At 38.9% G+C, this 25,552-nt stretch overlaps 1 protein-coding gene across 3 annotated transcripts in view; it reads left to right on the forward strand.

Annotated features, from left to right (window-relative positions):
* Positions 1-25,552, forward strand: part of dennd1b (DENN/MADD domain containing 1B) — a 278,033-nt gene that overhangs the window by 117,064 nt on the left and 135,417 nt on the right. For all 3 annotated transcript variants that reach the window (XM_078561729.1, XM_078561730.1, XM_078561731.1), the window contains exons 4-5: positions 5,102-5,151; positions 6,863-6,982. In XM_078561729.1, coding sequence (XP_078417855.1) covers positions 5,102-5,151; positions 6,863-6,982 — 170 coding nt within the window. The remainder of the gene's footprint in view (positions 1-5,101; positions 5,152-6,862; positions 6,983-25,552) is intronic.

Raw genomic sequence — 25,552 nt, forward strand, 5'->3', positions numbered from 1 at the left:
AATAACTGAACATGTATAATAAATGCAAAAAAACTGAACTTGGAGGTTTGCCAAATCTATGTGTCTGCTATTAAAACACGGCTCAAGCCTCGACTAGGAAACATTCATTCCTTTGGTAGGGGCTCTTTTCTGGACATTTTACTCTAGTGGCAGACTGATTAGTTACCTGGATTTTGTTGATTTCTGATGCCTGGGACACATTTGATTGGTTGCAATGTTTTCGTTGTGCTGCTTGTTTGGTTGTGCTGATCAATTGGAATTTGTTTTTGGGCTACAGTTGCCAGCAAAACCTGGCTTTTCATTTGAATGTTGCAAGGAACAGACCAAACCATTGCAGTCTAGGATATGGCAAGATATAAGTCAACTGCAGGTCTTTCGGCACAGCTTTGAAAGATACAAGGTTCTCTAGGTGGGTCAATCTTTCAGTTGCCAGTGGTGATGCAATTTGTTCCTGTTCAAACAGCGAATGAAGTGGAAGCAGGTCACCTCTGATGGTTTGTTCCTCAATGAATGGGGTACTATTCATAGACTAGATAGACCATAGGAGAGGGTTATGTTTTACCCTGCAACTGGAGTTCCCAAAATTCATGGCTTTGACCACTTGGATGAGTAAAGGAGTTCAGTTGTAGATCTAGGAACTGGAATGACTATTCTAACCCAGTGGAATGTCCAAATGTCTATAAATCAGGGCAAGTCCACAATCTCAGTTCTATCTTTGCTATATGGTTTTGATTTTTCACAGTGGTTTGTAGAGATGGCAAAGACAGCAATTCAGTATTTCCTCCATTTTCTTGTCGACTATGGGGATTCTGATTTCGAGCCAAATCATGACATGATGCTCATAAGTGCTTTCATTCACAGCCTGTGAGTATGTTGCCATGGGACAAGTTTCTGTTTTATTTAGAAACCAGGGGGATGCATTTTCAGTCTCTTGCCAGTGCGCATTTTGGTTTGACCATCGGTATAGATAACTCTAGTGAAGTTTCATGGCTTAACATTTCACTGGTGTGAACACGTATTCTCTTAAGTCAATGTTTCGTGCACTTACATGAAGGAATGATTGAATTGATGGTGCCAGAAAGAACTTTATGGACATGGTGATTTCTGAAAATAGCCCTGTTTGTGATCGTGAACAGCTGTTAGCTCCTGTATATATAGCATGTGGATTGCAATCTTGCGATGGCCTTTCCTGTTGGAGCTTCACCTGGCTCATCTGTTTGTCGTGATTGAGAGGATTGTCATCAGCTGATGTTGATCAGTAGTGATCCAAACTCATTGCTATAGATGAAGAGTTAGTTGTCTAAATTGCAGTGCAAAACTGCCTATCTGGATGCAGAAATCCTCTGACTACATGACAATTGAAAGGGAAAGACTATTAGTCATGTGACCCTTTTCTTCTATGGAGGATATATTAATTGCTCCCAGAAAGTTATCCACCACAGAGCATGAAATAATAAACTTGTCTCATATTGTTGTATTTGTCCAGAAAACTGGATATATTAACATATGAATCAACTTAAATTTGGAGTGGTTCATAAATTTGATATCAAGTTATAGGAGGGGTGATGCTGCAAGTCTTAGAATTTTCCATGTTCCTCCTGAATGATTCTCTTAGGAATCACTCTCCCTGTATCCATTCCATTAAAAGGATTCTGTTTCCAATTTAACTTCATTTTTTCCAACCCCATCTTACAAGCAAGATTCATAAACCGGTGTGTTTTTCTTTAGTTTCTGTGAGCTAAGATTAATTGCATGAATGCCAGTTGTTCAGGTAATAGTGACTTTTACTTGTTCTTCCATCTCAGACCAAAGTTGGTCACAATGGCAAAGCACGTACATTTTATGGGTTAGATTTAGCGTCAGTTTGCAATTAATTAGCACAGAATATAGTCCTAAATTTCTGTTATTTTGTGGATGGGAAACATTTGGTTAAGGTCATTGAACTTGATTTTTTTAATGATGTGGGGTAACTTCAAAAAAGGTTATTTTGTTCAGTATTTGTAAGCTCACTATTTGCACTTCTACACTTCGTTGTTTTGATTCGTTGGCCAAAGCTGAGAAAAAGAGTTGGCTGATCGTTTTAATTGTGCCTCGTCTAATCTGAAAGGAGTCACAATCGCCTTCCAAGTTACTGAGGGAGGTGTCAGCTGTGGCTCAGTTCATAGCACCCTCGCCTTTGAATCAGAGGGTTGTGGGTTCATAGCACCCTCGCCTTTGAATCAGAGGGTTGTGGGTTCATGTCCCACTCCCGGAAACCAAGAACTGTGATTGTACTCGAAAGAGTTGCAATCTGTGACTGTTGATAACTCGAAAGAGTTTCCAAGTTACTGAGGGAGGTGTCAGCTGTGGCTCAGTTCATAGCACCCTCGCCTTTGAATCAGAGGGTTGTGGGTTCATGTCCTACTCCCAGAAACCAAGAACTGTGATTGTACTCGAAAGAGTTGCAATCTGTGACTGTTGATAACTCGAAAGAGTTTCCAAGTTACTGATCTCTAGACTTCTCCAGTATACAGTGGCTGTTTGGATGAAGAAAAGTGTTAGATTACCTACTTTGAAGGATTATCTTCACTCTCCTGAAGGAAGCATCTCCCTTCTACCAATTTCAATTTTTGTAAGGAGTTTATTGTCAGCAGTTTTAATAAGTATGCTATGCTTAGTTTGGAATTTTGTTGCTCCTTGTTCAAACAAAAAGCTAATTTGTCAACCCAGGTAAATTGTCTTTCTATTCCCAGTGAAAGAATGGAGAGTCATGTGGATATCATCCCGGTACCATTGGAGGCATTGATTAAAAAAATTAGAGAATGTATCTACAGCAGTTATCCCATTATCCCACTGGGCATAACATGGTAGTTTGGCAAATGTTTTCTTCAACCTTCCACTTAAGAAAATAAGTTTAAGAATTTGACAATTCACTGATGAAATAGATTTTGTGAACCATTTGAGAATATTGCAGACAAATGCTGCTGTGCTAATGGATAGCAAATCTCCAGCTGAACTGGTCAATAATTGAAATTGTGTGATACATATTCTGATGTGTAGTATAACTGCTCCTGTTGCCAAGGCTGCTTGCTGTGGGTTGTTTGCGACTGGCATATTTGAGATCTGCAGAGCCTGTTTTTAAAGGATAGCTTGGGTTTCCATGTATAGTCTTTAATAAAGTTAAGGTGGTGGATAGTGCCTTTTAATTAGCAAGAGATCGAGTGCAGGAGCTGATCCAGCGCCTCATTGATTGATGTAAGTAACCCCGTCTATCCTGTCATGGGAATCCCAGTCGTCAGCTGAACTAGGCTGTCCCTTAAGTGGTGCAAACAATTTTTGTCTGAACTGTTTTTGAGTCTATAGACCTGCTGGCTGCATGAATTTAAAAGAGCATTGAGCTTTTTAAAAAAAAAACATGCCGTCTCCCTGAGGGCTGCCTGTGCCAGTTGGGAAGCGAGTAGAAAGCTTGGGTTGTATTCTGAAGAAAAAGAGAGGAATTCTAAACAGTGGTGATTAGGTTTTAAACTGATCTGTGTTGCTAAAATGGTTTGTTTTGCAGGGGGGTGCGGGGGGGGGATGATATTCACAGAATACTTGTTTCTGTTGCACAATATTCTTAGTCCCTGCTTCTTCGATATAGAAAAGGACCAGCTAATTAACAAATGACTTGATTTACATCTGTCCATTTAATTACTGAATTAGCAATTTACTACTGAGCTGGTAACTGTTTCTTTAATTTGGAAAACAGCACTTTTTAAAAAAATAAGTTCATCCCATTTACCTTTGTAGCATTAAACCACGAAATTCACAAGTAATTTTTGATGTTTGTACACGCACAGTAATAGATAATGTGAGTTGTATTTTTAGTGTGCTATCAAGTGAATTGTACGGTCTAAACTAAAAAGTGGCCCCACATTTATAAATCTGGGTACAATATACACAGGCCTATAAAACCAGCATAATGTAGTTAATTTGGAACTTGAATGACAAAGCAGAATTCAAAGCAATAAAGTTTTGAAGGAAGGTAGTTGTACAGTCGATGTAATTGCTGAGGATTTTCCAAGCCCAGATCGCTCTGATAAACTGCTTTGGCTGTAGTAACAGGTATTGTTCACTAATCTATTCCTGCTAAAGACCAAAGAATAAGATGTGGGTTTCATTCATGCATCACACCATCTTTTCAAATAAAGCTCACACTATTTTCATAAAGTTTATTCTGTTATAAATTGTGAGTTGTCAAGGAATTGGAGTTTGCAGAATCCTTGACTAAATTAAAATTAATCTTTAAAACAGTTCAAGATTCCCCCACTTTATATCTGCAAAAAAAAACAACAATTTTTTAACAATTGTGGAGGGTAAAAAATTACATTGGCAAGCTTCAGTATCATTACAAGTTCTTGTGAGTTTTATAGAAAGATATAAAATGACTTTTTTGAGGTGTATTTAAGACCTTGTAAATTAAATGGCTGCTGTTGTTGATCATATAGTGTTTTATTGTTGTGTCATGTTGCTATTAGATTTATTAAAATCTAGATTTACTGAAGCATAGCATGCGAGATGAAATGCTTCCCTCAAAACATGTGGCATGTGTATTTTCTTTGCGATTCAAGTAAATCTACTGAAACTTTTTAGTGTAAATGAGGATGGTGCATTTATTTTAAATTTTGGCTTTTTTTATTGCCACCATTTAATGTTTTTCCCAATTTGCATTGTCAGCACATGTTGCGTCTGAAGCCCTTGTGTTGACTCAAAACTGGTGGCTAGCCTGTGCTGCATGTAGCAGCAGACGTGGCTTACCCATATGGTGTAGTGCTGCTTGTAAAATCCATATGGTCCTGTTGAAGGGGATCCCAGTGGAGATGAGAGGGGGTGTTAATGCCCTTTAGGCCAAGCTATTCCCTCCTGGTGCTCCTTTACCATTGTCAGTACAGTCTGCTGAAGCATAAATTTGATTCTTGTTAATAATCAACGAAGTTCATTGTGGGTGATTATTTCAATACAGGAACAACTATTTGTATATGGTTTTAATTCAGAAGGTTATTCTCAGACTTTCTGTGGTAGATACAGTAGTGATTCAGATCCAAGTCTTGCATGAGCCTAACGTTTTTATTATTCTTCACAGGAAGTGCTGCAGACTGTGCCGAAATTTTGCTTTCCTTTTGATGTTGAAAGGTACAGTATTGCGTGATAAACCAATCGTTTTACATTTGACCCTCTGCTTTGAAATAGAATCCAATCTGAAGCGAAAACTGTCTAAAACCCCACCATGGAGGATAAGTGAATTTTTGAGGTCTTTTGGCAAACAGCAGACTCTGCTGCGTACATGTGCCAGTTGATGGCTGAAGAACTGGATGTACACTTCGATTTTAAAAAAAATACGTTGATAAATCTTTAATTTTGAGAGGCCTTATGTGCACTTAATGGTGTGTTGGTGCCTTTTATTTTTCTGCTGCAGCAGCTTTTGAAAATCTAAGCCCCAGCATTGACCTTTTAACTGATGACATCCTCTTGAGTCTTCACACTTGAGTCTTCCAGTTGATTGTGAATATTCTTGTGAGCCTTTATGAATGAGCCTTTTTCTCTATTTGTTGGGGTGGGTTTTAAATGTGCCTGGTTGAAGGCTTATATGTGTGTAAAACTAGGCTCCATTGCTGCCATCCAGTGGTGTGCTTACTGATTCGAATTGGGCTTTGGAAGAAGTAAGAGCGCCAACACTGCCAAGTATTTACAGCCTTTGATGAAATTGTGATTTTCTTTATCAACTTGTAAAGGAACTTCGATTTTTTTTTTGCACTATTCATTTAATGTACTTTAGCTGTTCATCTTCTGATTTCGCTCTTACTGTCTCCTCTTATGCATACTGCCCTTAAGCAGCAATGTTAGTTTGGATGTATGCTCCCATGAACAGCAGCGCTCTTCCTTTTCAAGAGGAAAACTTCATATTTCCTTGAAATTGTTATTATGCCATCAAATGTTTAGTGAGAGGTCAGTGTGTATTGATTGCACAGGCTTATTTTTGTGCACAACAGACTTAAGTTCTTTATGTGGTTTTGAAAATGTAGAAGTTGAGGCAATGAATTAAAACCAAACATTCATTATGAAAGTTTGTGAATGTTTTGTTCAGGTAGGGAGTAACCAAAATATGTACAAGCATAATGAGATCATGCTTACAAGATAATATGTGTTTGGAGGCATTTTTCTTCATTCTGTTGAATTTAAAACTAAATGTCAAACTTTTTGTTAATATTAAAGATTGATACCCCTATTTAAAATTAGAAACATGGCTTAAAATTGGTACGCTTGGTAAATTCTAATGTTTATTATTGTAAGAGAACCATGAAAGAGTTTAAAATGAGAGTTCAGATCCTTCTCTGCCTCTTTCTAACATAGGTGGTTCAAGTTGCGCACACAATACCGACATTTTTGATGCACTCATTTGTAGTTTGTATTGTGATTTTTACTTTAAACTTTCACTGAGGCAAAAACGACACTTCATTAAAATTAACTTAAAACAGTGAAACTATCCGTTTAACAATTGTTCCCCTTCCCCCTCTTCTGTCTTTACCTAAATCTTATTAAAATGCTTGCTTATCTGCCAATCTTGAGTTCTGATTAAGGGTGGACAAATGGAAAGTCAACAACCTGCCTCCTCTTTGCCGATGCTGGCTGACCCTGTTATATATCGCATTTTCTGTTTCCATTTTGAAAGTTCCAGCATTTGCTGTTCTAATTGAATTATCCTTTGAATAATATTTCTCTTCAGCCTTCCTCAACCATCGTGATTTGACATTTTGTGCTGCAGTTTTATTTCCTTTAAGACAGTTGACAACTCTGACCATGAAGATTTTATTTGCCAATTAATGTTGCACATGATTATTTTCAGGGTTTCACAGAGTCAAGTGGGGCAGCACTTCACTTTTGTGCTCACTGACATTGAAAGCAAACAGAGGTTCGGTTTCTGTCGCTTAACGTCAGGATGTAAAGTCTGTGTCTGTATCCTCAGGTATGTGGAATTAAATTGAATTGCACGTAGCATGTTTAAGAAATGCAAAAAGGTATTGAAGTACAATTAATGTCTCAAATTTTGCAGGAGGCTCTGAGGCTCATCCACTGGCACTGAGTTTGATAGATTTTGGTTAACCAAAGGTTTTAAGGGGTTTACAGCAAAGGCAATAGGGCACGCGGTGTTAGGTTGCAGATCAGTCATGATCTCATTGAAGAGGCTTGAGGGGATAAATGTTCTGTTCCTATGTTCCTACTCCTGAACCCACTACATTTGATTCCATTTTTTTTTGATTTGCTTTGCCCAATCATGATGACTGTTTCTTTGGGATTTTGTTCATGATGTCTTGAATTCATGCTCCCAACTATTTTCTTCATCCCTTCACTGCCTCTGATATGAGACTGTTTGTGCAACTTGCAGTCTTGGATGATTCCTGGTTTCCTCTGATTGAACCTTGGTAAGGTTGCAGCCATCTTCTTCAGCTCCTACTACAAACTAGATTCCCATGCCACTGATTTTATCCTGGACCCTGACCACTGTCTCATGCTAACCCAGACTGTTAGCATCCTATTTGAATCTGAGTTGCGTTTTCAGCACGATATCCTTTCCATTACAAGCTCCACTGACTTTTACCTTTGTAATATAGCCAACCGCTGCCCCCTTCCTCAGTCCATCTGCTGCCGAAACCTTCATCCATGCATTTGTCACCTCAGTATTCGACTCTGCTGGCAGGCCTCCCACCTTTCACCTTTTCATCCTCATCTGAAACCTAGCCCATATGCTGTCCCACAAAAGATCCATCTCACCCATCATTCCTTTCCTTGCTGACCTACATTAATTCGTATTCTCCAAATTTCTGAAATTTAAAAATTTTCATTCCCTTCATGTCCTCCCCAAAAACTCTCAATTTCCATGACTTTGGCCTTTTGTGCACTCCTCTTCACACCACTATTAGTTTTTTTCACCCGGAGGGCTGTAGGGATGTGGAACTCACTGCCTGAAAGGGTAGTAGAGGCAGAAGCCCTCAACTCATTTAAAAGATGTCTGGATATGCACCTGAAGTGTATGTAACCTGCAGAGCTACGGACCAAATGCTGGAAATTGGTATTAGGCTGGGTGGCTTGTTTTACGGCCGCGCAAACACAACGGGCCAAATTCCCTCTTTCTGTGCTGTAAACTTTTTATGATACTGCGATTTTCTGTTGGCTGTGTCTGCAGCCGTACCTCATAGCCTGAAATCCCTTTCCTAAACCTCTCTGACCAAGCTTTTGCTCAGCCCTTTTAATATTTCCTTCTTTGGCTCAGCATTCCTATTTTTGATTATGTCTCTTCAAAGTAGCTTGGGATTTTTTTCTAAATCAAAGGCACCATAAAAATGCAAGTTGTTGGTAAGAAACTTCTAATTATTAAAAGGAGACAATCTGAAATTAAAACAAATTACCATCTATCAACACCTGAAAGAGAAAAGATGAGTTAACATATTGGCTGTAGAGCCTTCTACTTACCTTGGACTACACCCAAAATGCTAACCTATCTCTTCTTGGGCTGACCAACTTTGTATTTCCAACATTCTTTTTACTTGGGAGTATGTCGCTTGCCAAGTTGCAGTTTTTCATAAATTCAAACAAAAGTAGAAGTTCAGATTATTGGCACAGATGGCACACTATACTGTTCGAGTGTTATGTTTTTGTGCTTTTTTTAAGGATACCTTTGTCCTCACTGTTAATTCCATTGCTGCATATCATCAACTGGCTTGGCTTTTGGTTGAAGTTGTCATTTATGCTAACATAATGAGGTTTTTTGAAACAAATATCCATCGTAATTGTTAATGCAAATTTGGATTTTCATCTGCTTTAACAACAGCAGATCAGAAGAGGTAAAATACAGCTGTTGCCTGACTGGCTGAAGCCATTTGATCCACCTAAAGGGGTAGTGAGGTGGTATAACTCCTCACGGAGCTTTCCAACTTTATGACAGTGTTTTTGACAATTTTAATTCCTAAGAACTTTCTTAATTGCTAGAGCAATTCCCTGAGGTGAAATGCTGATAATCTGTTCAGAGGAGTGTAGGACTTTGCAGGGTACTGTTTTTTCACCCCACTACTGGTTGTTTAGATATCAGAACTAAAGGAACAAAATTGTCAGATTTTTGCAGTCATAAATCGAAGTGCCACAATCACTATTCTCTTTACCAATGTGAATGGGCTGTAACTTTTTGTAAAGTATGTTGGTTTTCACCTTGATGCAGGACCAAGGTAATTTTTGCCCTTCTTGTAGATTGAGGGAACTATGCATAATATTGCAGAACTTGTTATTGTTTCAGAAAGGGCTGTCTGTATGTTGTATCTTAAAATTACATTTGAGCATATAGTTTGTCAACAGATTTATTTTTCGGCAGGTCGCCCTGTTTCTGGTAGCCACTTGCTTATTTTTGGGATTTTATTTTAGATGTGTTTCAGTATTTTCTGTTCATGCAAGCTAGCTATTCTGCCAGAAACCACATTTTACCTCTTCAAGATAACTTAGTTAACAGTTGTAATGTCAGAACAGAAGAATCTGTATTCTTTGAAAAATGTTTTTAGTTGCATCTGTCACTGAAGATTTCAATGTTCTCCTTTCTTAGGACAGTTGGCTCAGTGTTAGAATTTGTTATAATTGTCAGTACAGTGTTTACTATTTAAGTATTTTGTTTCAATAAATACTGCTGATTGACCATTCTACATAACATAATCTAAAATAGTTAATAAAATATGAAGTATATATTTTGTTTGAGTTTAAAGTGCAGTATTTACTTCAACTAAGCAATTGACTTTTACATTTTATGTTGTAAAAAATGCACGAATCCTAAGGATCTTTTAAAACCAGTTTTTGTCAACACCCCCAATACATTCTTGAATTACTTTTGAAGATATATGACCACAGCCGTTACTAATAAATAGTTGCACAGCTTGCAATGACTGTAATACAGCAAATACTACAAAATTAGTATTACGATTTTATATTAAATAAGTGTGCTTTGCACAAATAAAATGTTAGCATGTTTCATGTAGCACATCACTTTTTCTGTTGTCAACAAGTTTGCAGTGCACAATCCATTTACTGAAACTATAAATGTATTAAAATAGTTTGTCTGTTTGTGACTTGTGTGACATCACTTTTGGAATTGCTGCTTGGGTCCACAAATGTGGTTCTGTGACCTGTGTAAATGACCCGGCCTTGTTGGTCTCTTCTATAATAAAAATAGAAAATGCTGGAAAAGCTCAGTAGGTCTTGCAGCATCCATGGAGATAGAAACCGAGTTAACGTTTTGAGTCCATATGACTCTTCCTTAGAGCTATGCTGGTCTCTTGCTTGTTTTCTTGAAAGATGATTTTCAAAATAAAAGGTGATATTCTTGCTGTTTTTATTGCCATTTATAAAATGGCAGGAAGCGAAAGGAACAGTTATAATTGAAAATGTTTTTAATCAGGTACTGTTGTTAGGAATCTGTCTCTCTGGAAAATTGGTATAATCCATGTAATATCAGATGTTTAATTTTGCATTATTTTAATTTCTTCATGAGAATCCACTTGAAGAAACATCCATGCATGCCATTTTACCATCGGAAGTGGCTTCCCTGCCTGTGTTACAACCGTGCTTATACTTCAGAAGTACTTCATTGGCTGCAAAGTACTTTGAGACCTCCAGTAGTCATGAAAAGCACTTTATCAGTGCAAATATTTTTTGTAACATGGAAGCCTTAAATGAAATGACATCCCTTAATTAGGCGAAGGTGATAGGATTGTGGTAGGAGTGCATATTTTGAGGTGGTGCTTTTTTTTTTTACAGTCTCTTAAATCATTGAGCATGTTTTCTCAAACCACGAAGATTATGTTCATGTGTGTAAGAAGTGCTTTTAGTTCTCGTTTAATGAGGATAATCAAAAATGATTTAAAAACTACAGCAATGATGGGACTTCAGGGATTTTTGGTTAGAATTTTCCTATTTGTAAATTACAAACCTCATTTTAATTACATCCGATTTTAACAGTCAGTGCAATAAATTTTGTTTGTTCCAGGGCTTTTTCTTCTCCAATATATAAACATTTTAAGCTTTGCACCATTAGAAAGACCTCCAAATATCATAAATTTTCTTCTAAGTAAGCAGTCCTCATGCGTCTCTGAATTATTATTCAAGTCTGCTTTCTCTGAAAGAGTTGCAGTTCAGCACTAGTGTGCTCTACTAAAGGTGATGCACAGATTTACACCCAATCCTCACATGCTAAATTAGGTATTTGAGCTGTATTGTCATGGATAAGTATTTCCCCACAGGGAGGGTGAGAAAATTAGGAAAACTATCCGAGGGTAGATTTAAACACTTCTGTTTGGATGAAAACAGTGAAAGTAGCATCTGTGCAGTCTGTGTGCATTTCCCTTTTCCACCTTCTTGGTGTCTGGGGGTGGGAGAGCGGGAAGGACTTGGAGAAGGACGAAAATAAAAATTGTTTCAATTTTTAAAAAGGACTTTAGAAATGATCAATTAACTGAAGTACATAGATGGTACTTTGGAATGGGCAATGAATGCTGGCCTTGGCAATGACCCCACATCCCAAGAATTAATTTAAAAAGTAGTTTAATGTAGTGTTTATATTCTGTTGAATTATTTTTATACTTTAGGCACCAAAACGAATGATCTGTGGCAAATAAATCCTGTTAACATCATTACATGCATGCACCGTGTATATGGACAGAAACCCAAGCTACTCTATGGTGTTCAATCAAATTTTCTCTGTTCAATTTAATATAACACAGTAATGGTTATATTTATGGAAAATGCATTTCTTATTTAATTCTGACAACTTTTCATTTTGACTGTCTCACTGCATTGCTTCTGTAAACAGCTTAGGCATTGTAATCTGTGGGGACAAGACTGCAGTATACCCTTCATCCAGCAGTGACATGAAACCATCATTAAAATATTTGGTCTGCTTTTGATTTTAAGGCATTGCGATTGTTAAATTGTCACCTTCACTCACAAAAGGAAGTGCTCTAACAAGCAAACTCACATTTTTTTCAAAAAAAGTTAAGCCTTTGTAGTGGTGTAGCTCCAATCGAAGTGAAGTCATCAATTGCCAAAGGCAAATCCCCTTAAAAGCACAATGTTTCAATTTTACACATTTTGTGTCAATTTTCTACACAAGAAAGTAGCCCCCTAGACATTTCAAGTTAAATTTTGGAAAACCAGCTTCCTCTGTTTGATTTGATTACTAAGAGCTGCCTTTCTGCTCCAAGTTGGTGTCAGTGGTCAGTAAGTTATTTGACGGAAAACATTTCCTTTCCTTTATTTAACCTTTGACTTTTGAAAGTAAAAGTTAATCAAAGCTTAAGTAGAAGCAGGATTAAGGTGGAAGTCCACAGCTGGCAAATAAAGTTGATGCAGGTCTGTAAATGTAACTTTGAAAGACTGCCTTTTGACTCTTTCCAGGTGGAAATCTTAATAAGTTTTACTGCAGTTTTGCCGTTGTTTTAATACGGGCTAAGAACAAGATCAATTTCAGTCTCCAGAAACATTATAATTGATTTGGAAATTGTTATTAAAGTTACACAAATAAATAAGTGTTCAAGCCTCCTGGGTTTCAGTAAAATGAGACCTGTTGTACTCAATCTGACAATAAATGCACATGTATGGAAAATTGTCATTAATAAAATTTAAGGTGAAAGCTATATGTAGGAGCAGGAGTATACCATTTAGCCACTTGAGCTTCTTCCTCCATTCAAAGAGATGATGGCTGACCTGCATCTACCTGACTTTGGTTCCATGATCCTTAATGCCCTTGACTAACAAAGACCTTTTAAATAAAATTGACAATGTATCACTCTGCAAGGGTAAAATGACGATAATGAAGATTATTTCTTCAGTCCAGTTTGTTGATTTTTAAAACTTATTTAATTGCACCTATTTACAGGTGTTCTTTTCAGAAACTGTTCTACCTCTCTTGGAAATCAGTTATTGGTGTGCACATGTTGGGGTGATGTATTTAATGGGGCTTTCATGAGAACATGTCTACTTCTCAGCACTGGTTATGTGAATGCATTGTTTTCAAGGGAATTAAGTGCACTCTTTGGCTGTTGAAGTTGCATTTTATTTTGGATCCATTGGGCATTGGCTTTGCTTGGTTGGGAGATCTTTTTGCCTCTGGGTCACTGAGTCCCCTGCATGAGCTTAAGTGCCATAATTTAGGCTGATACTCAATGCATTGCTGAGGAAACAAAGCATTTTCAGATCTGGACTACTTTCGTGAGATTTAGCATGCACTGTCTTGTCTATTGTGAAGGAGTCTAAAGCTGTAGTAGGAAGGCAGTAAGGATGAAAGGATGAGATCAGCTAGGCTCAAGTACTGTTTTGGGAATAAATGCAAATTTGGAACAAAGATGGTAAGAATGACTGGCTATCTCTTGAATTGCATTCTCTGTGATTGGGAAGATACTCAAAAGTACAATTGTTTTTTTTTTATCCTTAACTATCTTTAAATGGCGCCTTAAAAATATATTATTTTTAATGTCATGTAATAGCTATTGTAATTATTTTATGTGAAGTATTCCATTCAAATTTTAGTTACATATTTTGAAAATTACATGGGCAATGATTTAAAATGCAATACTGTTTTCTGGAGAAATGATAGACAAATTCTGTTCATGTGCTTTCATCTTTCAGTACTTAAAATTAATTAGTAATTGATCAGTGGTTCAAGCAACCACATTGAATTTGGTAGTACAGAACTTGAGTATCACTGAAAAAAGACACATTGAAGCTTTTCACCTTGCACTCATCAGGACATGTGCAAGAATACCAAATGTTTTTTTATTTGTTCATGGGATGTGGGCGTCGCTGGCTTGGCCAGCACTTATTGCCCTTCCCTAACTGCCCTTGCTCAGAGGGCATTTTTAAGAGTCAACCACATTGGTCTGGAGTCACATGTAGGCCAGACCAGGTAAGGACAGCAGATTCCCTTCCTAAAGGACATTAGTGAACCATTAGTGAGAAGAGAGTGCTGATTAATTGGCAAGTGGGCTCTGATTTGTAGAGGCATTGCCGTAGAGAATGCATCAGTGAACTGACGACTAACAGTTAACTGCCATGCTTTGTTTAAATTCAAACCAGATAGGTTGACTCTGATTGGTCAAGGCATTGCCCTGAGGAATGAACCAGAGAATGGCTGTGGCCTATTTTGTTCAGTTATGCCTGTCATATTGTGCCTGTTTCAATGGAACAAAATAGGCAACAGCCATTCTCTAGTTCATTCCCCAGGGCAATGCCTTGACCACTCAGAGATAAGCTGCCTTGTTTGAATTTAGATAAAGCATGGCAGTTAACTGTCAGTCATCGGTTAATTGGTGCATTCTCCATGGCCACGCCTCTGCCAATCAGTGTTCACTTGCCAATCAATCAGCACTCGCTTCTCATGAAGTATAAATTGTTCCCTTTACATTTGGTATTCTTGTGAATGTCCTGATGAGTGCAAAATGAAAAGCTTTGACATATGTATTTATTCAGCGATACATTGAACTTATTGGTATTTCACTATGGCTATTATGAACGAACTTTTGAAAATTTTCATTTGTATAAGATAATTTTAACTGCGAATAAAACCCATAGAAACAAATAATAACCTAAACCTCACTCCCTCCCCCACTGACACACAGTGGCAGCAGTGTGTACGATCTACAAGATCGACTGAAGAAACTCACCAAGTCTCCTTAGGCAGCACCTTTCAAACCCACGACCACTACCATCTAGAAGGAGAAGGGCAGCAGACACATGGGAAAACCACCGCCTGGGAGCTCCCTTCCGAGCCACACATCATTCTGACTTGGAAATATATCGTCGTTTCTTCACTGTCGCAGCATCAAAACCCCGGAACTCCCTCCCTACCAGCACTGTAGGTGTACCTACACCACATGGACTGCAGCAGTTCAGGGAGGTGGCCTACCACCACCTTCTCAAGGGCAATTAGGGATGGACAATAAATGCTGACCTAGCCAGCAATGCCCACATCCCATGAATGAATAAAAAAAACTTTGAATTAACTTCTTTCTAGAATTAAAACAATTGTACATTTTATTAACAATGTCAAATGATTAAAAACAAGAATTTAAAGTTGTTCATCTTGTTAAACTCTTGCCCATATGACCAGTTTTTATGCTCAAATGTAAATAGTGAGATTTGATACAGGTATTCAAAATCAGAGTAGATAGGGAAAAAGTGTTCCCATTGGTGGAAGGAGTGAGAATCGGAGGGCACAGATTTAAGGTAAATGATAAAAGAAGTAATGGTGACATGAGGAAAAACTTTTTCATGCAGTGAGTGGTTAGGATCTGGAATGTACTGCCTGAGACTGCGGTCGAGGCAGGTTCAGTTGAGGCATTCAAGAGGAAATTGGATTCCTGAACAGGAAGAATGCGCAGGGCAATGAGGAGAATGCGGGCAAGTGACACGAGGTAAATTGCTCCTACAGAGAACCAGTGCAAACACAGTGGCTGAATGGCCTCCATCTGTGCTGTAACAATTTGTAATTCTGTTAGCAAGCAATTAGCTCAATCTCAGGCGACTCCAGCCAAGTCTGATCCTGTCCTCACATACATGCTTTGCAGCAAAGCTCATACAGCACAGACCAAGAACCTCGGATCTTGTGGGCTACATACCTCTGTTGTGTGCTGCCTTAATTAACTGAGCAATTAGGTGAGCCCTTACATTTATATATTTTTTTGAAACTGAGAAACCAAGTTCAAGGGTCAAGACCCAAGTGCAAGAAGTTAAAGTTGAAATAAGTATGATAGAAGACAAAATAGATGAACAAGTAGTGATTAAGGTTTAAAAATTATGTTATAATACTGAATTATGTTTTCTGTATCCTATGTGGCAGGATATAATACATCATAATACACAAAACTCAGCATAATTTTCCCTTGATGCTTATATTCAGAAAATATATTCCTTGTTCGAAGTTCAGATTAATGCTTAGAATATTCAAATGGACTACAAAACCTTTTTATGTAAATATTAAAGGCTAGTAATTTCACACATCGTTGAATTCTGCAACAGGTTTATCTCTTATTACATTATTCTTACAAACGATACTTGATCACAGACATTAATTTGGTTGCCTTTGAAAAAACTCCTCCCTGTATGGATTGGTGAAATTGGCAGTGAATCATCAACATTTTGGAACAGTCTCTCTTTGCAGGCCAATTGCAATTTTCTTAGTTGCCTCTTAATGGTAATGTAATGGTAAAGGAACTATAAAATCTTATTGATTTATTGGAGAATGGCAATTTATAATTCTAAAAGCTTATCTTGTTAAAGAAAGTTTGCATGTTGTCTAGCACAGTTTTGAAAATCTAGAGTTTGTGGTTTAATGTTTATAATTAGTTTAATGGGATTTTGCTTACAGACAAAAGGAAAGAGGCAAAAATGTGCATTGTAACCAAATGTCCGAACGCCACGGGTTAAAACACATTTGCAACAGAGTTTCATTTATGGCTTTCATTTCATTCATGGTTTCATTTAATCCATCTTGTGCATCAAATTTAACTTTGGATCAATATTTCCATTCTTAAGGCCTGTCATTATAGACGTTACCTTGTAATGATTTTTTTCTGTTTCATTTGATGGTTGGAATCAAAGATTGACAGGCAAAACTCTAACTGAACAATGGACTGCCTTTAAAGATGTGATAGAGTTGGGGAAAGGACAAACAAATCCAGAACTCCCTGGATGACGAAAGACATTGAGAGTCAGATGAAGCAGAAAAAGGGCACATATGACAGATACAATTATACAATTGAGAATCAGGCTCAATATATAAGGTAGAGAGGGGCAGTAAAAAAAAAGAGGAACAGAGAGGATGAGAAGAGTCTGGCAACGAACAGAAAAGTGAATACAAAAGTCTCCTCTAGGCATATAAATAGTTAAACGGGTGGTAAAAAGCAGAAGTGGGGCTGATTTGGGATCTAAAAGGGATTTACACACAGCAAAAAGGGCCGTGGCTGAGGTAATAAATGAATATTTTGCATCTGTATTTACCAACAAAGAAGATGCTGCCCACGTCATTGTGCAGTAGGGTATTGAGACAGTGGATGGGCTAAAAATTAATGACAAGGAGGTATTAGATAGGCTGGCATACTCAAAGATGTCAAATCACCAAGACTGGGTGAGATGCATCTGAAAATACTGAGTAAGTAAGGAAGGAAATTGCAGAGACACTGACCATTATCTTCCAATCCTTCTTCGATAGGGCAATGGTACCAGGGGATTGGAGAATCTCAATTGCTACACCCTTGTTCAAAAAGGATGTAAGGTTAAGCCCAGCAACTACAGGCCAGGCAGCTTAACCTTGTTGGTGGGAAAGCTTTCAGAAATGATAATTTGGGACAAAACTAACAGCATGAATTTGTTAAGAGCAAATCGTTTTTAACTAACTTGCTTGAGTTTCTGAGATGAGATAACAGAGAGGGTTGATGAGGGAACGTGATTGATATGGTGTACAGGAACTTTTAAATTTTGAGGATGATACATTACTTGGAAGTATTGTGAAATCTGAGGAGGATAGCGTTAGACTTCAGAAGCACATAGACAAATTTGGTGAAATGGGTGGGCAAGTGGCAGATGAAATTTAATGCAGAGAAGTGTGAAGTGATTCAGTTTGGAAGGAAGAACGAGGAGAGGTAATATCAGGTAGAGTAAAGGGGGTGCAGGAGCAGAAGGACCTGGGGATAATGTGCCCAAATCATTGAAAGTGGAAGAGCAGGGTAGGTGAGAAAGTGGTTAATAAAGCTTACAGGATCCTGGGCTTTATAAACAGAGGCATAGAGTACAAAAGCATGGAAGTTATGATAAACTTGTACATAATGCTGGTTATGTCTCAGCTGGAGTATTGCATCCAGTTCTGGGCACTGTACTTTAGGAAGGATGTGTAGGCATTAGAGAGAATGCAGAAAAAGATTCATGAGAATGGGCCCTGGGATGAGAAACTTGAGTTCTATAGAAAAATTGGAGAAGCTGAGGCAGCACTACTTGGAGAAAAACTGAGGCAGTACTCCTTGAAGAAGAAGAAGAAGATGAAGGCTGAGAGGAGATTTGATAGAGGCCTTCAAAATCATGAGGGGTCTGGATAGAGTAGATTTAGGGAGAAGCTGTTGCCATTGGTGGAAGGATTAAGAACCGGAAAACAGTGATATGAGGTGAATGGCAAAATAACCAATGGTGACAAGAGGAAAATCTCTTTTTTACACCGAGTGGTTAGGAGCTGGAATGCACTTTCTGAGAGTATGCTGAAGGCAGTTTCAATCACTACGTTCAAAAGAGAACTGGGTAATTATCTGTTGAGAGAAAATTTGCAGGATAGCTGGGAAAAGGCTGAGAAAATGGGTCTAAGGGCAGAATTTTTCGTTCGGTGTGCGGCCGCTCGCCCAACCCGCTCAAGTGTGAAATAGCACGCGATGGCGTCGGGCGAGCGTCCCGACATCATTGCGCATTCGCGCGATATTTCAGTCGGCAGGCGTGTGGGAGAGTCGGCAGTGCACCCGCCGGCCGTTAAGAGGCCTATTAAGACCATTAGCATTGTAATTGATGGAGATTTTTCATTGCCCGTCTATCGTTACAGGTTGACAGGTGAGCAAATCGGCCAGGAGGCCTTTGCCTTTTTGAGGAAACCTCTTCCAAGAGCAGGACGAGGTTTCCGATATTAAAAAAAATGTTTGGACAGAATTTTCATCATCCATATGTGCAGGTGACTGATTCTAGATGTGTGGACGTTTTGTTCAGCATCTGAAAATCTTTATTTATTGCTTTTGGATTCTTCAGCTCCCAGAGACAGCTCTCTGTCTTCTGGGGGCTTTCATTCCACACTTCCCTGCTCCCGTGCTGACTTTAGCGTTCGCCCTCCTCCCGCCCCTCTCCCAGCAGCATGGAGCACTTCAGCATTAATTGGCCAGCCGGCAAGAAATTGCGGTCGGCGGTTTATCATTCCGGCCGATCCCGGGCCCGCCAATCGCGGGCAGCCGCCAAACTAAAAATCCTGCCTGAAGTGAATTGCTCTTGCCAGCGTGGACACAACAAGCTGAATGACCGCCTTCTGTGCTGTAACCATTCTATAGTTCAATGTAGAACTAGACAGAAATGATAATCCTTGCTATGATTCCAGGTATGACTATTGGAAAGCAGATAAGTAATTGAGACACATTTAGCCAAATGTTGCTGTTTAGAAAACCAGGCCCACTGATGCTGCCAACTATTCATTTGATGAAATGGAGATACTAACGACTCCATTTGCAGTAAATGGTTCAATTTGACAAGTTTCAACATTTATTCAGACTCCAATGTAAAATGTTTGCTGCAAAATGCTTTGTTTCGCTTCATCTGACTTAAACTGACTGCATAATTTTTAACAAAAACTTGAATTAGAACTGTTGAATAATGAAACCACAGTAAAGTGGATCAGTCCCTCTGTAAAGAAGGATTAAGATTATGGCTGGAAGTTACAGTTTTTTTTCTGTTGTTTTGCTGTTCAACTTGGAGTGACCAATGAAAAGTTGGTGCCCACCTTTTTTTACTGACTGGGCAACAATCGTAATGGACTGCAGTTCAGATCAGTTGGATTGGATGTAATTTTTCCAAATCTGGGGCCATTATAAATGGAGACATTGAGCGCAGAGCAAGGAGCTTATGCCACAACGTGTCATATTTGGCCCCAAGATGAGCTTCCAAACATATATTTGCACCATCACTAAGGCCGCCCGTTTCCATCTCTGTCGCCCGACTCTGTCTCTGCTCCTCTGCTGAAACCGCATCCATGCCTTTGTCACCTCCAAATGTAATTATTCTGGTGCACTCCTATCCTGTGTCCTATGCTCTATGATTCATAAATTTGAGGCCATCCAGGGCTAAGGAGAAAGAGCAGAGGAATGGGACTAATTGGGTAGTTCTTTCAAAGAGCCAACACAGGCACAGTGGACGGAATTACTGTACGACTCTATTTACCCAAGTAGGCCAGGAGGAAGGTTCCATGTGTAACCAGTTGCAAATGTTGGTTCAACAGAAAATTCACAGATAACAGTCAAATAGTGTCAGAACAGAATGTTGATTAAAGCAACATGCACCAATATGCTTGTGTATGTAAGAGAAAAATAATTGTGCAGGAAAGAGAATTGAATTGTGTAAGTAGATGCTGTAATGCAATGGAAAAGATAATATGGATAAATTATTTGAGATTATGATTAATCACATGGTTTATCAGCTTTAATAATGGAAGCAGACATTTGGGCGTAGAAAATTCAATTTTTATTTAATTAAGTGTCCCTGTAGATTTCACCAACAATTCTCTCAAGATTTCCACTACCTCTAATCATTTTATCTTAGGCTTTCTGGTTGGCTGGTATTTGTCTGACTGACTTAAAGCCAAAACATACAGCCATGAATTTCATCGGAATACCTGAACTGCATTCAGAAATCCTGTATGCCTTGAAGTTACGATGACACAACAAAGACTTAAAGAGAAAAATGACTTCTATGGTAACAACAGAACCCAAAATTTCAGAATGAATCATGTGTGCACTGGTATTTGAATGGTGGCACCTTGAAGTAAAATTGACGTTCCTTGTGGCTTGGCGGTGTGGCTTATTTTTTTATTCATTTACGGGATGTGGGCGTCGCTGGCTAGGCCAGCATTTTTGCCCATCTCTAATTGCCTTTGAGAAGGTGGTGGTGAGCTGCCTTCTTGAACCACTACAGTTCAAGGTGCAGGTTCACCCACAGTGGTGTTAAGAAGGGAGTTCCAGAATTTTGACCCAGTAAAAGAACAGCGATATATTTCCAAGTCAGGGTGGCAAGTGGCTTAGAGGGGAAGGTGGTTCCCATCTAGCTGCTGCGCTTCTCCTTCTAGATGGTAGTGGTTGTGGGTTTGGAAGATGCTCTCTAAGGAGCCTTGGTGAATCCCTGCACGGCACCTTGTAGATGGTACACACTGCTGCCACTGTTCATCGGTGGTGGAGGGAATGAATGTTTGCGTAAGGGGTGCCAATCAAGTGGGCTGCTTTGTCCTGGATGGTGTCAAGCTTCTTGAGTGTTGTTGATGCTGCACTCATCCAGGAAAGTGGGGAGTATTCCATCACACTCCTGACTTATGCCTTGTAGATGGTGGACAGGCTTTAGGGAGTCAGGAGGTGAGTTACTCACTGCAAAATTCCTAGCCTCTGACCTACTCGTGTAGCCACAGTATTTATATGGTGAGTCAAGTTCAGTTTCTGGTCAATGGTAACCCCCAGGATGTTGATAGTGGGGGATTCAGCGATGCCAAGGGACGATGGCTAGATTCTCTCTTGTTGGATATGGTCATTGCCTGGCACTTGTGTGGTGCGAATGTTACTTGCCATTTGTCAGCCCAAGCCTGGACATTTTCCAGGTCTTGCTGCATTTGGACATGGACTGCTTTAATATCTGAGGAGTCACAAATGGTGTTGAACATTGTGCAATCATCAGTGAATGTCCACACTTCTGACCTTATGATGGAAGGAAGGCCATTGATGAAGCAGCTGAAGATGGTTGGGCCAAGGACACTACCCTGAGGGACTCCTACAGTGATGTCCTGGAACTGAGATGATTGACCTCCAACAACTACAACCAACTTCCTTTGTCCTAGGTATGACTCCAACCAGCGGAGAGATTTCCCATTGACTGCAGTTTTGCTAGAGCTCCTTGATGCTGCCTTGATGTCAAGGACAGTCAGTCTCGCCTGACCTTTGGAGTTCAGCTCTTTTTTGGACTGGTGCAAGAATGTTTTAAAAAAAAATCTACTTTAGAATGGTGTGAAAACTTGATGCACTACATTTTGTTGCAGAGAAGCATGACCGTTATTTTTTTTTCAATCAAAAGATTTGCTTGAATTGTATAGACTGTATTGAATTGTTTCATACAATGAGGGGTTTGGGTCTGGAATACGCTGCCTGGAAGTGTGATGGAGACAGGTTCAACCGAGGCATTCAAGAGAGCATTAGATGATTATTTAAATGGAAACAATGCGCAAGGTTACGGGGGAAAGACAGGAGAATGACACTGAGTCATACTGCTCACTCCGAGAGCTGGTGTGACACAATGAGCCGAATGGCCGCCTCCTGCACTGTAACAATTCTGTGATTCTGTATTCCACTGGAGGTTTTAGGAAGAGGTGTATTGGGACTACTGATCAGTGCAAATATATTAAGTATATTTATGCGTAAGTGTAGATATGCATAAATGCACATGTCCACAATGTGTGTAGAACTGCAACTGAACTTTACAACTATGTAATGAAAACTACTCATTTAAGTTAAAGTAGATTTTTTTGGCTTCAGGAATGTGTTACCATTTTAACTCAATCCACGTGAGAGCACCTGAAATTCCAGTGGAGTCAAAAGATACCCAGTCTACTTGCTTGAACGTCAGCTTTCTCCAACCTCGAATAAGATGTTGTTGCAACAAGGCATTGATAACTGACTGACATTAGAACTGCATGTTTTTAATCTTTGTCTAAATTTTGTACTCATTACGTAAATTGAAAATTTGACATTGTGCTTGAAAAGTCTGGGGGATTAGTTTTATAGAGCAAGGAGATTTTTCTTTAAAAGCAAAAGAAATTTATTGCCTCCGTAATGTTAAAGTTGTCAGAAGTCTAGGTTCAAATTGAAAATGCCCTCCCTAAAATGCTGACCATTTTAATTTATTTTACAAAGTCATGGTACGTAGGCTTGACAGTTGCATCTAATTTAAAATATTTTACAACCTTTAGGTCTTGTTTTTACAGTAGGAGAGAATCACAGCATAAATACAGTGGTAGATAAATTTTGACAGCTTAACACGACATTGAAATGCAAGACCTTGTTTATACATCATCTTTGAAGGAGGGGGAAAACGAAAGATTATATGTCTTGAAACATAAATCAAATTGGTTAATCCAGTGTCGAAATCTGAAGAAAGGAGTAACTTTATTTTGAAGCTCGTGGTACGTAGGAACTGAATATAGTTTTTGCTGAATGATAATGGCTTCAGTATATTAAGCAGATGAAAATAAACTTTGCATACTGAAATAATTGCAATAGGTGGAAAAGTGTTAACTGGTGTGAATGCAAAAGATATGCCATGTTTACTTTTATATCTGTATTAAATTATGTTTGAAATAAAACTTTTGAGTATCACTACTTTTGTAATTAAAAACTGTCCATTACATGAATTATACTAGGGTTTTTCCAGACTATTTACTAGATTAGATACCTGGGATGGAAGGGGTGTCTTATGAGGAAAGGTTGAGCAGGCTGGGGCTATACTCATTGGAGTTTAGGAGAATGAGACTTTATTGAAATATAGGAACTTTTGATGAGGTTGTTTCTTCTTGTAGGGGAACCTAGAACTAGGGGCACTGTTTAAAGACCAGGAGTCTCCCATTTAACATGGAGATGAGGAGGAATTTTTCCTCTCCAGAAGGTCGTCATACAGGCAGCTTTCTTGTTTCTCAGTCAGAAGGTTGCGGATCCAAGTCCCACTTTAGAGACTTGAGTATATAATCTAAAATGGCATCTCTGTGCGGAGCACAGGGTATACTGCGCTGCCAGAGGTGCTGCCTTTTGGACATTAAAAAGTCTGCCCTCTCAGGTGGAAGTAAAAGATCCACAAAACTATTCGAAGAAGAGCAGAGCAGCTCTCCCGGTATCCTAGGCAACATTTATCCCTCAAGCAAAGTCACTAAATAGATGAAGTAGCCATTTATTTTGTTGCCATTTGTGAGAGCTAGTTTTTTGCATGTTGGCTGCCATGTCTCCTACATTACAACAGTATTCCGCTTAGGAATACTTCGATGGTTGTGAAGCACTTGAGGATGGCCTGAGGTCCTGAAAGGTGCTATTAAAATGCAAGCCCTTTTTTATCCTTCAGAGACATGAATTTTTCTTTATCAATAGTTTGCTTTTGAAGTGTGCTTGACTAAAGCTTCTGTGCGTTGTATTGGAGTATTGAACCCTACGTTTTTAAAGTTTAGTGCTTTATGTGAATTTTTGAACCTGGACAAATTGAGGGAAGAAGAATTAATTTAAATAGTGTTATAGATAGTTGTAACAAAGTTAATGCATAGTGTAAGATGTCATCTATCTATGTTTACTAGTCGCCTCCAAGGAATATTTGCGTTTTACTTTCAGCAGTCTCCCTTTAACTTTTGTTGCCGCTCAATTAGTGCTCAACAATAAAACATTTTTAGTTCCTCTGCCCAGCAGACACGGTGAAGTGCAGGTTGAAATTCGTTCCACGTCACACAGGATCGTGCATTGACATCTACCTATGTGACATCTCAGTTTCTAACGTTTTCAGGTGATACAAGATCCATGAGATGAAATTTTTATTGCGCTATTTAAGACCATGTTCCATGATAATGGAATGTCCTTAATGTTCAAGCCGAACAATGGTCTACCTTTCATCCTTTGACTGAGGAACAAATCCCTGGCACAATATTGCCCACTGTGAATAGGAGAACTTAAAAAAAATATACAATTGGTTACTGGTTTTCTATGACATTTATCCAAAGGTTGTACTACCAAAATGTACTTGTGATTTTGCTTTAAATACATCCCCTGTCTGTATTCTTTTTCAAGCAAAAACATTTGTGGCCCTTAAGTGTGATTACTGTTAAATTATGGCTCTCCAGGAGGTGATGATTGAAGTTTGTCAAATGCAAACAGAGGTCTTGTGTGTTTCTTTTGTGTTGCAAACTGCTCTGTGTTTGACTGTGATTGTCACAGTTGACCTGAGCTGTTCATTGCAGTCATTCAGAAATACCTCTGTATATTGTACTGGCTACCACATTGACAGAGTTTGCCGAAATCCTCGACACATCCAGGCCACCTCATCAGGTAAAGATCATGCATCACCTTTACCAAGCGTACCTGGAGCCCTCCTTGGATATTTGTATAACAAAATCCCCATCATCAGCTACACAGTGTTCCATTTGAACCCTAAGTACTGCCCGTCCTACTGTATTCTGTCATTCTGCAGCAATTCTGATCTCCAAGTGTTTAACAATTCAATAAGGAAGTGTACATGCAAATAAGATCTGGTTATCAGTTACCACTCATCAAAAATATATTCTTGTAAATATATGTAAACAAAGTGTGCAACAATTGGACCATTATAAAACCCAGAGAACTATGTAGTCTTGTGAAGTTGTTCTGCATTGTATCTGAGGAAATTCTGCAGGAGTTGATGTGTCTACAACAAATGCACCAAAATCTGCAGGCAGCATATTAAAAAAAATATGATCTTCATATACATTTGCGGAACTGGCTTTGCATCATACAACTTTTAGCTATCCAACCATAATGAGAAGGTTTCTCGCAATGGTTTTATTTCCCATCCCTACATCGTCCCTTCCAGAGCAATCCCTCCCCTGTGAAGTATCCATCTGGGGGTCCCCTCTTCATCTATGAGTTGCATCTTAGTGACAACAGCCACATATGGGTAATCTTCCATGTGTCGATTGATGCATCACTCTACTTCCCAAAGCTCTCGCAACCTCCCC

This window comes from Cetorhinus maximus, chromosome 17 (assembly GCF_964194155.1).
Source record: "Cetorhinus maximus chromosome 17, sCetMax3.hap1.1, whole genome shotgun sequence".
NCBI classification, from domain to species: domain Eukaryota; kingdom Metazoa; phylum Chordata; class Chondrichthyes; order Lamniformes; family Cetorhinidae; genus Cetorhinus; species Cetorhinus maximus.